Source organism: Psammomys obesus, unplaced genomic scaffold (genome assembly GCF_907164565.1).
Source record: "Psammomys obesus unplaced genomic scaffold, mPsaObe1.curated_primary_1811, whole genome shotgun sequence".
Taxonomy (NCBI): Eukaryota; Metazoa; Chordata; class Mammalia; order Rodentia; family Muridae; genus Psammomys; species Psammomys obesus.
The window spans coordinates 4,919,928-4,935,688 of NW_026590405.1; the positions used below are offsets into that span (position 1 = coordinate 4,919,928).

Consider the following 15,761-nt stretch of genomic DNA (forward strand, 5'->3'; position numbering starts at 1 on the left):
CAGCGTCCTAAATCCCAACACCCAAACGGGCAGCTTGGCGGGAACCGGAAGTGTGCGCACCGGGAACCGGTCCCCAGTGAACGCCACCGGAAGTAGTGATTGCTAGGGGGATACCCTCGTTCGGCATGGCGGCGATTCCCCCTGACACCTGGCAGCCGCCCAACGTCTACCTGGAGACTAGGTGAGGGTCGCGGGGGTGGACTGTCCAAGGAGACGCGGGTTCGTGCCGCAGCGGCCAGGCTGAGAGAGGCCAGAGCTGCGGACCGCACAGAGCTGCGGCCGGGAGTGCCTGTGAGTTCTGAAGGGACCTCAGGGGAGCCCCACCAGCATCGCGGGAGACCTCAGCGACTTCTGTCCGCTGTCCTTTCTCCATGCCGTTCATTAGTTCATTTAAATCCTCTCATTCACTCACTCACTCACTCACTCACTCACTCACTCACTCACTCACTCACTCTGAGTAAGTGTGCGTTGAGTCCGCAAGCCATGCACGTAGGACCTGGACTTTTGAGACACGGATCTAGAGAAAAGGGTCTATCACGGTGAAGGAGACGGACGCGTAAACACTACGGGACAAGTGGCAGGGCTGTCTGATCAAACTGCGTTGAGAGTAGGGGAAGATTTACTTCCCCCACCATTCAAGGATTGGCTTAGCGCGCCTGAGTCCCCCGAGGTCCGTCTCCAGCACCGCACACACTCGGTGTGGTCGGCACATGCTTGCGATCCTAGCGCTCTGGCGATGGAAGCAGGAGGATCAGACGTTCAAGGTCTGGGCTGGGATAGAATGCTTAGCGAGGGTATGGGCCCTGAGCTGCCATGTCTGTGGTGTGCGTGATTGCATTCACTTTAATATTGCCGGTGGCTCCTATCGTGAAGGCATTGCCCGGTTTTAGCAGAGAAATGCCACGTTTTACAGCTCCACCTGGAACCCGAGTTTCACAGGGAGTGGAGGGAACCTTGCTTGGAGCCTGGGCAGACGGCCTACTGACTTTAGCCTCATTCTGCCTCCTGAGTGCAGGCATTGCACCCAGCTCACATTGCTGGGCCCCCGAATCAGGGCCATACAGACTCAACAACTCAGTCCTCCCATCCCCAGAGCTCAGTGGGTGATGGTGTCTTGCCTCTTGCTTCTGTCTTATCCTTAAAGGTACTAGGGGTAAGAATAAAAGCGCTCATACTGGGAGCTGGAGAGAGGGCTCAGCCGCTAAGAGCACTGGCTGTTCTTCCAGAGGACCTGGGTTCAATTCCCATGCACCCCCACGGCAGCTCACAACTGTCTGTAACTCCAGGGGACCCGACGCCCTCACACCAATGCACATAAAATAAAAAATAAGTTTTTTTTTTTTAAAGGCACTCATACTTGGTATGTGCAGACACTTGAGATAACCAGCCTTGGCATTTGTTTTACCCATTCTCTTTAGATTTGATTTTTAATCATGTGTGGATGTGTGGGCGTGAGTGCAGAGGCCAGAGATGTTGGAAACCCTGGAGCTGGAGGCACAAGTGGTTGTGAGCCTCCTGACATGCCTGCTGGGAGCTGAGCATGCAGTACATGCTCTTAACGACGAATCATCTCCAGCTCTTGTTTGACCCTCTCCTTAACATGCAAACTGCTTTTTATTTTTCTATTTAAGTGTTGTTTTAACAGGTGATATAGTTCTATGCCGCCTCCACACCCCCAGACTGCTGCAATTGTGCATAAACTCCTCACACTTTAATGTCCTCTCATTACATCCATAGATAACACGGGAGGTCTTTTTCCGTATTTGGGGTTGGTCTCAGAGCATCAGTATACGCTCTTAGGTTTTCTGGTTGGTCTGTGGTTGTCTTGCTTAGAGCACCCACCAGAAGCTGTCATGCATGTCACACCCAGGTGACTGGCCGTAGCCTTGTTGCTTTGTGGGTTGTTTCCTTCTGAGTACTCCGGTCACAGTTAGATGCCTCACAGGGTTGAACAGCAGGAGTCCAAGCAGCCCCTCCCAGCTGTGTGCCCTGACCTTGCTGACTGGCCCTGCTGTCTGTCCCTACTCCTGCATGCCCTCACCTTGCTGACTGCTGTCTGTCCCCACTCCTGCACGCCCTCACCTTGCTGACTCGTCTCTGCTATCTGTTCCACTGCAGCATGGGGATCATTGTTCTGGAGCTGTACTGGAAGCACGCCCCAAAGACCTGCAAGAACTTTGCAGAGCTGGCTCGGCGGGGCTACTACAACGGCACCAAATTCCACAGGATCATCAAGGACTTCATGATCCAAGGCGGTGACCCGACAGGGACAGGTACAGTTTAGCCGGCACACACATCTTCCGCCTCACTGTCGGAACTGGAGGGCAAAGCAGCTGCAGCTTGCTTTTCGGTTTGCTGGATCTAGTTTGTTTTTGTTTTTGAGACAGGGTCTCCTAGCCCAGGCTAGCCTCCTACTCACCAAGAGCGATCTAATCCTCTGATCTTCACCCCCTCACTTCCTCAGGCTGGGATTTCTGTGTGCTGCTCAGCTTTTGTAGTGCTGGCGATTGAAGCCAGGGCTTCAAGTACACTGGACAAGCCCTCTGCCTATTGAGCTGTGTTTGCAGTACGAGAGAGAGAGAGAGAGAGCGCGCGCGCACACACACACACACACACACACACACACACACACACATACATACGCACGCGCACGCGCATGCACGCATGCACGCCTGAGCACCACCACTGCCAGGGTATCAAGGTAGCCCGGGTTGAACTCCTGATCCTCCTGCCTCTACCTCGCATGTGCTGGGTTACAGGCGCACACTGCTCTGGTTCACTGATTGTGCTGACAGTTCCTACCTTCCTCAGAGCCACATGTCACCGACTGGAGAATAGTGGTCGCACCTGAGCATGATAGTTTCCTAGCTGTCTGTGCTATTCATTAAAAGCAAGTGATAACTGCTGGAGTTGCATCCGTCAGAAGTGAGAGAGATTAAAAAAAAAAAAAAAAAAGACAGTCCCGGGTCTTAGAGAATAAAGCTTCAGGTTCCTTTATTGTAACTTGTCCATTTGACAGATGTGAGCCCTGCCTTATGTCCCGGACTAAGCTCTAGGGATGTAGCTGTGAGCAGAGAGGCAAAGCTGCCCTGAAACAAGTGGAGGCGGGCATGGGGGCAGCTGTAGAAAAGCCAGAAGCCTCCATGGTGTGCTGCTGTGGGAGCTGAGATCTGGCTGGAAAGGCAGCTGGAACCTTGACGCTGGGAGCAGAGCTCATGGCTGCACGAGGCAGGAGCCTGTGTAGACCACAGAAGGAAGAAGTCTGGCCGTCCTGAGCAGGCCCACAGCCACTGCTCTGCTTGAGGACAGTAGCGGGATCTTGCCTGCGCTGTCAGAGGTCTCCGCCTGCTGCTAGGAGGGTAGATGAAAAGGAAAGAAGGCAGGCCCAGGCCGGGTGGTGGTGGCACAAGCTTTGAATCCCAGCACTTGGGAGACATGGGCCAGCCTGGTCTACAGAGCAAGTTCAACACAGCCAGGGCTACACAGAGAAACACCGTCTGGAAAAAAAACAAACAAACAAACAAACCTAACAAAAAGATTGAAAAAAAAAAAAGAAGAATGTAGCCCCGAACAGGGAGACTCTACCATCCCCATCCAGACTAGAAGTAGGCTGATGATAACATCGTGAGATGTCCTGTCCCCTGCTCCCACAATGGGAGTGCAAGCATGTACCCCAGGCCCTGTTCACGTGCTGGCAGCCACTGCACGTGTGTGTGTGTGTGTGTCTGTCTGTCTGTCCGTGCGTCCCAGCCCAGCAATACTTGTGGTGAAGATTTGCTGACAAACTGAACAGACGGTATGAGCGGAGATGGGCAAGGGTTTTTGTGAGGCGTTTGTTTGGCTTGTGAGGAAAGGAGGAAGGCTGAGCCTCGTGTGGAGTGAGGGCCAGATCTGGAACAGGAAGTCAAGAGCTTGGTCTTTGTAGGGTTCTTCAGTCTTTCTTCAGTCTTTCAGGATGACAGGGAGTCAGTAGTTGGAAATGAATGTGGAGTTACAGGGAGATCTGACAGAGGCGAACTGGGAGTCACGGACACTTAGCTGGCATTTGTTGTTTGTTGGGGTGGGGGTTGCATGTCTTCATGTATGTGCATGTGTGTGGAGGTCAGAGGTTGACATCTGGTGTCTTCCTGGATTGCACACCACTTTTAAGGGAGTTTCTCACTAAACCTGGTGCTTTGGCTGGTATGGGCTGGCCAGGGAGCTCCAGGAATCCATCTCTCTGTCCTCCCTGTGCTAGGGTGATGGAAATGTGCCATTATTCCTGGCTCTTCCCATGGGTGCCAAGACCCCAACTCCAGTCTCTAAGCTTCCACATCAGGCACTTTCCTGACTCAGACAGCACCCCTCTTTTGTAAGGCAGGGTCTTGTGTAGCCCAGGCTTGCCTTGACTCACTGTGTAACCAATGATGGCTTTGAAGTATTCTGAACCCTAGCCTCTGTCTTTAGGGTGCTGGGGTCACAGGTGTGCCACCATGCAGGCAGGGGAAGGGCTTTCTTGGTGGATCTGGTAGAACACTTACCCTCTCAAGAACCTTTGCTCAGCTTGCTTTTTCCCTGCTAATTCTGGCTCTTAAACAGGCCTGGTTTTCTCATCCTGACTGTTGTTACCCTCGGATGCCCTTCATGGCTGGAGACATTCAGTTTTCCCGGTGCCTGAACTTATTTCAGGAAAGCAAAATGTAGGAAGGTGGGAGGGAAGCTCAGAAACACAGATCCTGAAGATTTCTTTGCTTTTTGGCTTGTCCTCCATTCCACCTCTCAGAAAAGAACAGTGCTCACGTCAGGAGGCCTCTCTAGAGGGCGTTTAGGTACTACACTAAAGCTAGGTTGGATCAATAACTAGCTAAGTGGAAAGGTTCAAAAGAATGGGGTGTGACTGCTCACGCCTTTAATCCCAGCTCTCCCGAGGCAGGGGCTGGCGGATCTCTGAGTTCCAGGCCAGCCTGGTCTGTAGAGCTCAGAACAGCTAGGGCTACAAAACAAACAAAAAAAAGAATTAGGTTTGTGTTATGTTTAATTCTGTGTATATTTAACAGAAAAACTGACTTCCTGTTATGAAATATGAGGCAGTTAGTAATTACAAATTTCTTTTCATTTTTATTCTTCCACCTTCAATTTTGTTCTGGTTTGTTCTGGTTTGGTTTGGTTTTTTGAGACAGGGTTTCTCTGTGTAGTCCTGACCTGGATTTGCTTTGTAGACCAGGCTGGCCTCAAACTCAGAGATCCGCCTGTCTCTGCCTCCCTGAGTTCTGGGATTACAGGTATGCGCCACTGTGCCCAGCGCCATGCTACATTTTATAAAGGTTAAAAAATTTTATTTATTCATGGTAACTTTTAAAAATTATTATTTTATGTGTATGAGTTTTGCCTGTGTATATGTTTCTGCACCATGTGCACGCTGGTGCTCGTGAGGCCAGAGGAGGGCACCGGATCCCCTGGAACTGCAGTTACAGACGGCTGTGAGCTGCCATGTGAGTGCTGGGAACCAAACCCAGGTCCTCTGGAGGAGCATCGGTGCTCTTAGCGACGGAGACACTTCTCCAGTCCCAAAGGTTTCTTCTTCTTTTTTAAATGGGTACATGTGTGTGTCCCTGAGTGTGTGTGTGTGTGCACCACAAGAGTGCCGTGCTCACAGGCGGGAAAGGGCGTCAGAGCCCCTGGAACCCGAGTTATAGGCTGATGTGAGTCCCTGAGGTGGGTGCTGGGAACTGAACCCAGGTCCTGGAAGAGCAGCAAGTGCTCTTGACCTCTGAGCCACGTTTCCTCACACCCTGTTTTGTTGTTACTTTTCTTGTTTTCCCATCTGCATCCAAAACAAACCTGTGGGGTCTATATTTGGGTGGGTTTGGTGCTCAACCACTCAGTTATTTTAACAAGGGCTGAGGGCCTGCGCGCGCAGGTGCGTGTTAGTGTTCATGGTGGAGTCCGAGGACTCCTCTGGAGTTGGTCCTCATCTTCTAGATTGAGCAATAGCCTACTCCAGTCTAGCTGGCCTGGAAGCCTCTAGCAGATTCTTGGTGTCTGTGTCCCATCCTGCTGTGGGAGTATTGCCATCACAGCTGCACACCACCACGTCAGTTGTTTTGACTGAGCTCGGCAAGCCCTTTCTCTGCCGCGGCACCGGCTCCCTGGCCAGGGTTCCGCCTCTTGCTTTCTATTGCGGGGACTGAGGGTGGTATGTTTTGGGGTTTGTTCCTGTTCCTGCCTATTGCCTTTGTGGTTAAAGAACCGTGAGTAGGTATAGTATTATACTGGGCTGAATTCATCTCTTCGGATCTTTTTTAGAAAATTCTGGTCACTGCCTTCTAGTTTGAACATGGTTTCAGGAAATCCAGATGTGCTCCCCTCCAGTCCAGTGAGTCAAAAGACGCCTGTGGGAGCACCCCTGGTCGCCTGTGGTCAAGCTTGCTGTGTTCAGGAAGCCTCTGTGCTGGGCCCTTCCTCTTCCTTATCTGTCATTTCCTGCGGTTAGAGAGATGGTTTGTTTTCCTTTTCCCTGCCTTCGCTGAAACCCTTTCAGACTGTGTTCTAAAGTTTTCGCTGTTCAGCAGCTGTGTCTGCTCCTTATTAGTGTCATTTGGGTTCCAATTTGTGCCCCCAGCCCAGCTGTGTCTTCTCACTGTGTTCCCCATCTTGTGTCTGGCCTCTGCAAAGCCCTTCATTTCTGGAGGGCCTCAGAGCTGTCGCCGCCCCTCCTCCTCTCCTGCTGTTCTTCATTTGCTGTGCTCTGTCCCGTGCTCCCCGTGCCATTTCTGTGGATGCTGGTACCCGCACCTATGTGCCCCTACCTTGTTTTGTTCAGGTACAACGTGAGCAGATTCCTGTCGTTTTTATTCACATTTGTCTGGGGCCATGTGTCTTTTCCACTGGGAGTTCAAGGTTGCTGGCTCTCTACTGCATCTCAGCTCAGGAGGAATTGGGGAGCTCCTCGTGAGAAGGCTAGCTTCTCTCCTGTCTTCCCAGATTCCAATGAATTCTGTCCCAGGGTTCCTCAGGCCCCGCCTCATCTCCCAAGTACCCCACTGGACAGCAGACAGCTTTGCCACACCGTCCGTCCGTGCTGTGTGTGGGCTTCTGCCCTTGGGCTGCTCGCTGGCGCCCTCTGTTGGCTGTTGAGAACTGCAGCCTGTGGGACTCGCAGGCAGTGAGGGAGAGCCTTTCTTTCCTTGGCCAGTTCTTCAGAATGAAACAAATATGTTTCCGTTACTTACAGGGTCTCACAGTGTAGCCCTGGCTGGCCTGGAACTCGCTGCCTCCCTCTGCCTCCTGAATGCTGAGTGTGTGCACCACTCAGCATATCAGCATCGAGCCGGCTCTTTGTCTCCCTTTAGTTTTGCCTTTAAAAAATCTTTGTGATGTGTTCGTTTCAATGAGTCTTGAAGCAGGGCCGGCTCGATGCTGATATTTATGTCTGCCCTTCCTTCCTGACCACCCCCCTTTTTTTTTTAAACAGGGTTTCACTGTGTAGCTTGATCTTCCTGGAACTCACTTTGTAGAAAGGCTGGCCTTGAACTCACAGAGATCACTTGCTTCTTCCTCCCAAGCTCTAGGATTACAGGTGTGCACCACCATGCCCCACTTCTCCCTTTCATTTCTGTAATGAAATGACCTTTAATCTGTAACCTGTAAGGCTGCGCCGAGAGCCCATGCTCAGGTATCTGGGAGTCCCTCAGAGGTCACCTGCTGCTTCAGTGTCTCCCGGGTCTCTGCAGTTGCTTTGCCGTCTTTCCTAATGTCACATTTCCATGACGTACTTTTAATGAAATTGAAGCACTCCAAAGATTTCCAATAAAGCCACAGCCTCAAGTATAACAAATGTTTGCGCAGCCTGCCAGCAGGCCTGTGAGAAAAGCAAGCAGGAACTCCCCCCTCCGCCCCCAGTAGATTGCGCCTGCCAGCCAGCGGAGAGACAGGTTTTGTTAGATGTCTCAGGTAGGCAGGTAGGTGAGTTCTCAGCAGGTTGGGTGTTTCTTCTCCAGCTCCACTTCCTGCCTTTCTTCCTGCCTTTCTCAGGAGCCTTTCTTGGCATGGCTGCTCTCGCACCCATCCTTGGCAGATGCAATCTCGGTTCAGAGGCCCTCTGGCTCCCTGTACCTCCCTCTGACCATCTCCCCACCGCCCACCTTTCCTCATCCTTAGCTTCCTGTGTGCCTTCTGTCTGTTCCGCTCACCCTGGCTCACCTCCACCCGGAACCCGACACCCTGACAAGCCCCCTCCCCCCCAGCTCATCTTGCTCTGCTCTTGGCCTTGATTGATTGCACATGGTCTCTGCCGAGCAGCCTCCTCCCTTCATCTGTCTTTGGAGCCCTGGGAACCCCTGTAATTTGTTTTGTGGAACAGCAAGCCATTGTTAATTTTGCTCGCTTAGCCGGGTGTCCTGTGCTGTTCCAGGCCTGTGAAGCATGGACGCTGGGGCATAGTCTCTCCTCACGGAGGTCCCGGCTCCACAGGAAAGAAGCTGTTTTAAGAAACGGGAGGGTGCTGAGCTCATGAATGTGCAGCTCTGTGCTGGCAGCCTGCGGTCTGTGTATTTCGCAGGCTGGGTAACTCGGGAGGCCTGGTCCGATGGAGTGGGCCTACTGGGAGGAGACCTGGGGATGGCCTTGAGGGGACTGTAGAATTTAACCCTTAAGCCTTCTGCAGGGAAGCGTGGAGGAGAGCCTGCTGTCCTGGGGGCCAGCGGCTTCTCTGCTTCACCGTCGTGTGGCAACCCCTCCAGCCGGTCACTCTTGAGATGGTAGCTGAATGACTCTGAGGCCTCAGGAGTCACACATCTCTGAGCTGCTTGTATAGGGAATAGGAGAGGAGCAGTGTGGGCAGATTGCTCACCAGTGGGGAAAGGTGTGGGTCAGGAGATGGGGCCAGTTAATGCAGATCCCACCAACCAAGGGTGCAGGTTGATCCAGCGTGATCAGAATTAATTTGGCACTAGGGATGCTTGTGACCAGGGTAAGAGGAACAATACCCGAGAAGCTGAGTCCAGCTGGGGTCCGTGGCAAAGTGGGGTCACGTCCAGGTACCAGGTGGCCATGGGCGCCCCAGTGTGCTTAGACAGGAGTCCTGGCCTCACGTAGTCACTTGTCACACATGCAGGTTAGGTAACTTTGCAGAGCGTTTATCGCCAGGTGGGGAGCATGGCTGTCCATTCCTCCCAGGGTTATGGCGACAGCTAAGTGAGCTCGTGTTGGTAAAGGCTTGGCACAGAAACAGTTCGGAAGATTATTTTTATGGTTAATTTACTTAGCATTTCACAGGAACCTGCCAGATGCCTCCATCTGGCTGCTCCAGGCTGGAGCCTGCAGGGAGAAAGCCCTAATAAGATGGAAGGTGAGCCATTCCGTGTATACTGTCAGGTGACTTGGAAATGGTGGCTGTAGGGGAGACGGCAGGGTGTCCCCACCTTGGCGTTATCAGTTGAGGCTAGGTACTGCTGATGTGGGCTGGACTGGCATTGGAGGAGGTTTAGCAGCCGGCCTGGCCTGGCATCTGCCCGCTAGATAGTAGACCCTTCAGTTATGATAACCAGAACTGTGTCTGACATTAACCGGTGTCCCCGGGGCCACAGCCAACCCCTGTTGAAAACCACTGGGCTAGAGGGTGGAGTGGTGCTGTTTGGGGTAGGGCATGGATGGATGGAAGACCTCTGATAAAGCTGAGTAGAGCTCTGAGTACCAGGGTTGGGGCAGGACACAGAGTCAGAGGCCTTAGAGCCGATGCTTGCCAGGACAGTGGAGCCAGTGAGGCAGGGGGTGAGGGATGATAGCACAGACTGTCCTCCAGGACGGCGGTGTGGACTGAGTCCTAAGTGTGGGGAAATGCACACGGAGGATTTCAAGCAGGGCAGGGTAGGAGCCTCCAGATGCTACGTGAAGAAGCCGCCTGTGGGAGACGGGCGCAGGGCTGGGATTCAGGGGCTCGGATGGCCGAGCTGGACGGCTGTAGTTCAGACCAGGGTTAGTGTGATTCCCAGGACACAGACACTCAGCCATGTTCAGAGGTTTACAGGGGAGAGAACTGGAGGGGAAGAGTGTGGTCCCTGGGCACCATAGGCCGGTCCCCTGGGAAAGACGGTGCCAGAGGAGAAGGAGCTGCCAGGGAGGGGGGATACTGGGACGTCTTGGAGAAGGGTGACACCAGCTGTGAGAGGCTGCTGGGGACCGAGGGCAGCCTGAGGGCTCGGTGCAGCCAGGGTACGTGTGTGTGTGTGTGTGTGTGTGTGTGTGTGTGTGTGTGCGCGCGCGCGCGCGTGGTCATCAGGATGGAATGAGGATGGTGCTTCCTGTCAACTGCTAGTCTCAGCGATCCTGTGAAGGGGACACAGGACATAGAGGGACTGTGGAGCTGGGTCTTTCTTCTGAGTAGTAGTACTAGGAAATATTAATGAAGTGCTGGCAGGAAGGGGAAGGCTGGACAGGACAGCTGTCACTGCCGGCTTCCTTACGTCTGAGGCCTTGGGTACATGGTGCTGGGTAATCTGACAGTGGCTCATAGGGAGCATCAGTGACAAGAGGAAGTTGGGAGTTGTCAGGGAGGAAGGACCCCGAGTTCTGAAATAAGCAGGCCACCTGAAGAGCAAGGAGAGCCAGGAGTGGTGGAGGAGGGGACCAGGCCAGGCTGACTGCTGGCCACTCTCACTGTATCTGCTGCCCCCTGGGAGGCACATGGCCTTCTTGGTTAGTGGGCTCAGCATCCCTGATAGCTTCTGTGCTTCTTCCTGCTACCTACACGACTTCTGAGATAGTCTGTCCTGCTGTCACTAAGTGTTTCGTCGGGTAGTGCTTTGGGCTCTGACAAATGTAGCGGCCGTCGTGGCTGGGTTGTTTCTCCCACAATGTAAAGCACCCCTGGGGGGAAGCTGTTGTTTCCACTGCCTCACTTCCTGGCACAGTTGTTGAGGGCCGAGCATGAGGTATCTTTCTCTGTGCCACTTTTAGCTTTTGGCCTTTGATCTTGGACTTGTGTCTTATGCTTGCAAGAGGGCTGCAGCTGCCTTTGAAGGAAGATGAGAAAAGACTATGGGGAAATGCAAAGGAGAGGGCTGTCTGTGTGATGCTGAAAGCGCTGGCTTCTTGAAGGCATGACCTAGCAAGCTTGTGCGTGTTGTAAGACAGAACTGGGCCATCGCCTCAGCTGGCCGCGAAGCAGCTGTCTTTGAGGCCAGGGAAGGTGGGGAGAAAGGGCTGGGAATGCCCAGGGGACAGTGACCAGAGGTGTCTGTTGGAGGTTTTGTCACCAGGAGAGGAGAGGCTTTTGTTGGTCATCAGACGTGGTGTCAAGTACCCATGTGGTCCTCCTTACGGGCTGCTGCCTGTCACAGGAAGGATGGGGGCAGGTTACACCAGCACAGTAACCGTTGTGTAGGCCTGTGCTTCGCGTGTCGCCCTTCAGCCTGTTCCTCTCAGGGACTGGGGGAGCTGAGGAAGATGCTGGAGAGTCTTGGAGATAGCTCTATTTGGTGATTTTGGTTCTTCAGCTGAGACAGTGAGAAAGAGGATTTATTATACATGAGTTACAGCTGGCCACAAGTGAGGCCAGAACTAGTCCAGAATGCCACGGGTCCAGAGCTTAGGGCCAGTGGGCTGTTGTGGTTGTAAGGTAGTCTTTCGGGTGGTCTTGGCAAGCAGATGGTGAAGTTCTCTGTCCATTGAGGCTTACGAATAAACTGTAGCACACAGTCCAGGAACTTATACCAGTGTCCTGGCCTCCGGCATCTGGGCCTTCAGCCTTCTTATTTGTTTGTTTGTTCGTTTGTTTGTTTGTTTGTTTGTTTGTTTGTTTTTGAGACAGGGTTTCTCTGTGCGGCCCTGTCTGTCCTGGAACTTGCTCTGTAGACCAGGCTGTCCTATAACTCACAGAGATCTCCTTGGGAGAGGATGCTGGTGACGCAGGGCTAGCATCTTGAAGTGATTTGGCTTGTGTGTTTCTTGGTCAGGTTTGTTGAAGTTTGTTATGGGTTTTTTGTTTTGTTTTGTTTTGTCTTTTGTGTGTGTCAAATCTGTATGTTGGATACATGTTTCACAGAGGCCAGAAGCGTGTGGTCCGGTCAGCAGTCTGGGCCCAGGGACCGTCTGCTCTAGGCCAGCCGCAGCCTGTGGAGGCTGTGCAGGGCTATGGCTGCTGATCGGTGTCTGCAGGAACCTGCTCTTCTGCTGATCGGTGTCTGCAGGATACTCGCTCTTCCCTGTCTGGCCACCTTTCCCCTGCTCCACGTTCCCGCAGCAGTGTCTGCTCGGGGGTGTCCGGCGGGACTTTTCTGCAAACGTCTGAGTTGAACTGGGTGGTGAAAGGAGAGCGAGCTCTGAGTGAACGGTGTTCTGGAAGACCCAGCTAGTAGTTCCCAAGATGCCTAGTGATTACAATGGCCTCGCCCTGCCCCCTTCCTTCCTTGGTTATTTAAAGTCTCCACTGTGTCGCTGACCCTTGACTAGCCCGTATCTTAATGTTTGCGGTGGCATTGATGTGGCAGCTTTCAGGCTCCTGTGCTGGCTAGTTTTATCAACGTGGCACGCCATGTTGTGGGTAGAGCACCTCATTCTGGGCTGAGGAGGCGAGTTGGGGAGCACTGAGGACTATAGAGCTGTGGGATGCCCTGAGGGCTGCCGCTCTCAGGATGAGCCTGTACGTAGTGGGGTTTAGCTCCCTCGCTTCCGGAAGTGGAGCGAGACTGGCCCAGGTGGGAGGCTTCCCCTGACTCGCTGGCTCTTCCTGCCCCTTCCTCTTGGTGTGAGAACAGGGTTTTTTGCACCTGAGGGGGGAAGAAAAGGACTTAAAAACAAAGCTGGGTGTCGTGGTGCATTCCCTTGAACCCAGCACTCAGGAGGCAGAAACCAGTTACACCGTGAGACCCTGTCTCAAAAAAGAACAAACTAAAATCCAGCGAACACACACACAGTAGCCGTGGTCCTGGGGCAGCCAGACCGACACGTGCTGTAGCCTGCTCCTTTATAGCAGGCTGCTTGGGGAGGGCAGACCCTACTTCCCGCCTGGTTTCTGCTGCACGTAGACTCAGAGGCACAGCTCACATACTCTCATGTCTGGTCATGGCCGCTCAGCGTGGACAAGCCAGTAGCTCAGCCAGGCCTGTGTAGTCTGTAAGCACTCATGAGAGCCTGCCTCCTGTCAGTTTCTCCTGTGTGAACACCACATTTTCTTCCTTTTCTCTGAGACAATGTAACTCAGGTTAGTCTTGAGCTCCAGCCTCTTGCCTCAGCCTCCTGAATGCAGGAATTACAGTGTGGGCTTTCATGTCCACGTTCGTTTATGTGCCAGGGAACCTGCTGGAGCCTAAGCACCTGGCACCGCCCTGACCACACTGGACCTGGTGGTGGTGCCAGCAGGCCCCAGTCTCTGTGTTCCCTTTAAACGCCCCCCCCATCTTCTCCGTGCACTCTGCAAGTGTGATCATGTTCCACTGTGCCTGTCTCTCAGCACCGTCCCTTCCTCCCTAAGCTGGTAGCTCTTCCTGACCATCACCTGCCCGAGGGGAGGCAACAGCCACCTGGGATCCTGTGCAGCAGGTGCCTGGAGAGGTGGGTCGGTAGGATTTGTGGACAGGAGCTGAGCACAGCAGGGACGAGTGTGTTGGTCAGTGGTGTCTGTGCTGGCGCTGGGCTGAGGGCCTGAGCACTCTCGCCAAAGCCCTGAGAAATGTGTTCCCTGCCAGTCACGAGGGGAGGATCTCTGTAGGGTCGTGCTGGTACCACTGCCCCTTGGGATACCGTCCTGGCTTCCTGCATGTAGACGGTGAACGTTGATTTAACAAGCAGATGGTATTGTCTTACCCGAGTGAAGCCACAGCCCGAACATTGTGATGTGCCTTCCTGGGGGCTGAGGCGCCCGCCGCCTCTTCCATCCCTGTACTCTGGAAAGTCCTTTGACCTCAGGCTGTTCGTCTTGGGCTGAGGTCGGCTGGCTCACTGCTTGTCTTCTGGTTGGGCAGGTCGAGGCGGCGCGTCTATCTACGGCAAACAGTTTGAAGACGAGCTTCATCCGGACCTGAAGTTCACTGGTGAGTGTGTAATCTGGCTGGCTGGGCAGGGGAGGGGGTGATACTGAAGCTCGCTCATTTGGCTGTGATTCAAGGTGAGTGCCTGACACCATGGCGTGCTGCCAGACAGCTGCCCAGCGTGGCGCCACAAGCGCCCTGGCAGATGAAAGAAAACAGCGCCTCTTGAGAGTCCTTGGCAGTTCTGAGCACTGGTCTGTGTTCTGGAGTCTACCCACGTGTGAAGTGTCATGAAGGAAAGGCAGTCTGGAGCTTTCTCAGAGCAAAGTAAGGCCTCGCTCTGGAGAGGAGTGAGAGGTGCTGGCCAGGGTTAGTGAGGAGCAACACATGAGACTGGGGAGATGGAGGCGGAGGCCATTGGGGTGGTCGAGGCGAGGCCGCCGTGCACCTGGGAAGGGGTGCTGGCGTCCTGGTTGGTGACAGAGAGGGCGTGCAGTCCCCTGCGTCCACCGACAGCGTTGGCACTCAGCTGGCGCCAGGGGCCGTTGTTCATGCTTTTCTCTCTTATCTCCTCAGGGGCTGGGATTCTCGCAATGGCCAATGCAGGGCCAGACACCAATGGCAGCCAGTTCTTTGTAACCCTGGCCCCCACCCAGTGGCTGGATGGCAAACATACCATTTTTGGCCGAGTATGCCAGGGTATAGGAATGGTGAATCGAGTGGGCATGGTGGAAACAAACTCCCAGGACCGTCCCGTGGATGACGTGAAGATCCTTAAGGCATACCCTTCTGGGTAGATGTGATGCTGTCTCGGGCACACCCAGGTCCTCGTCAGCCATCTTCCGGATGACCTCGAGTGCCATGTGCTTCTTGCACACCTCCTCTGAAGCAGAAGGGTCGTCTTTGGGAACATTTGTATTCTGGCCAATGGTCACAGACTTGAAAAGCTGGCAGCGCCGATGAGGCGCATTAACTGCACAGCCCCTTCCAGCCTCCAGTGCGCACTTCCAGGAATACGCACACAGCTCTCCCTGTTTCCCTTCCAGAGCCTGAGCAGCCACGCTGCCGCTGACACTGAACAGCCCACGCAAAGCCATGTTGGGTTTTTGCCAAAGGAAAAATGCATCCAACAAGCAAGTTGCTGAGAAGGTGTCGAGTGGGGAATGAAAATGTGAAATGATGGAGCCGTGAATCTCTGAAGGGAAGCAGAGCAGTGCCTATCCCCCCCCACACACACACAGACACACAGACCCAGGGAGGGAGCAGCGGTCTAGTGAGTACAAGGCCAGGCCTGCACGAGCTCCCACAGGAGGTGACACTCCTAGGGCTTTGGAAAAAGTAGGCAAGAGCTTTTTATACATGACATAATTCAGTTTTTTTTTTTTTTTTTTTTTTTTTTTTTTAATCTTTTTGGATTTGCAGGGTGGTCGGGGTGAGAGGAAGGGTGTTGGTACCTATGTAAACATGGAGATTTCCACAGTAAAGCATTGTTGCTGGTGAAATCCCTGCTGTGATCTGGTATTGTTCTAGATTATTGGCTTTATTTTTTTTTTGACACAGGGTGTCACTGGGCAGCACCTGCTGGCCTTAACTTTCCATACATACAGACCATCAATTCTGAAAGTGACTGAACCTCAGGTGCTGGGATGAAGGCTTGCAGTGCCACATCCGCTTGGGTGAGTGGGGCTGCCACATTGCTGGGGTTGAGGACCTCCACCCGGCCTCCCCTGAGCAAGATCAGCCCCTGCTTGAAAGAGGTAGAAGCAAAGAAAGCCTCAGGTGATGTGTGCTAGCGCTCTGAGGGAGAGGGTGAGC

The 15,761-nt window shown here is 53.5% G+C and overlaps 1 protein-coding gene across 2 annotated transcripts; it reads left to right on the plus strand.

Moving 5' to 3' along the window:
• Positions 1–24: 24 nt before the first annotated feature.
• On the plus strand, positions 25–15,448 carry Ppil1 (peptidylprolyl isomerase like 1). 2 transcript variants are annotated; one of them, XM_055607274.1, is made up of 4 exons: positions 25–181; positions 2,119–2,273; positions 13,941–14,009; positions 14,523–15,448. In XM_055607274.1, the coding sequence occupies exons 1-4, from the start codon at positions 126–128 to the stop codon at positions 14,741–14,743; spliced, it is 501 nt and encodes a 166-aa protein (XP_055463249.1). In that variant the 5' UTR covers positions 25–125; the 3' UTR covers positions 14,744–15,448. The 2 variants fall into 2 exon arrangements, with proteins under 2 accessions (XP_055463249.1, XP_055463250.1); XM_055607275.1 differs by lacking the exon at positions 25–181 and adding an exon at positions 192–291.
• Positions 15,449–15,761: the final 313 nt, after the last annotated feature.

Excerpts from the sequence above, each read along its gene's own strand:
- Ppil1 (XM_055607274.1), top strand. The coding sequence starts at position 126 with ATGGCGGCGATTCCCCCTGACACCTGGCAGCCGCCCAACGTCTACCTG. Across the intron at positions 182-2,118 it reads AACGTCTACCTGGAGACTAG|CATGGGGATCATTGTTCTGG; the intron begins GTGAGGGTCGCG and ends GTTCCACTGCAG. Across the intron at positions 14,010-14,522 it reads TCCGGACCTGAAGTTCACTG|GGGCTGGGATTCTCGCAATG; the intron begins GTGAGTGTGTAA and ends TTATCTCCTCAG.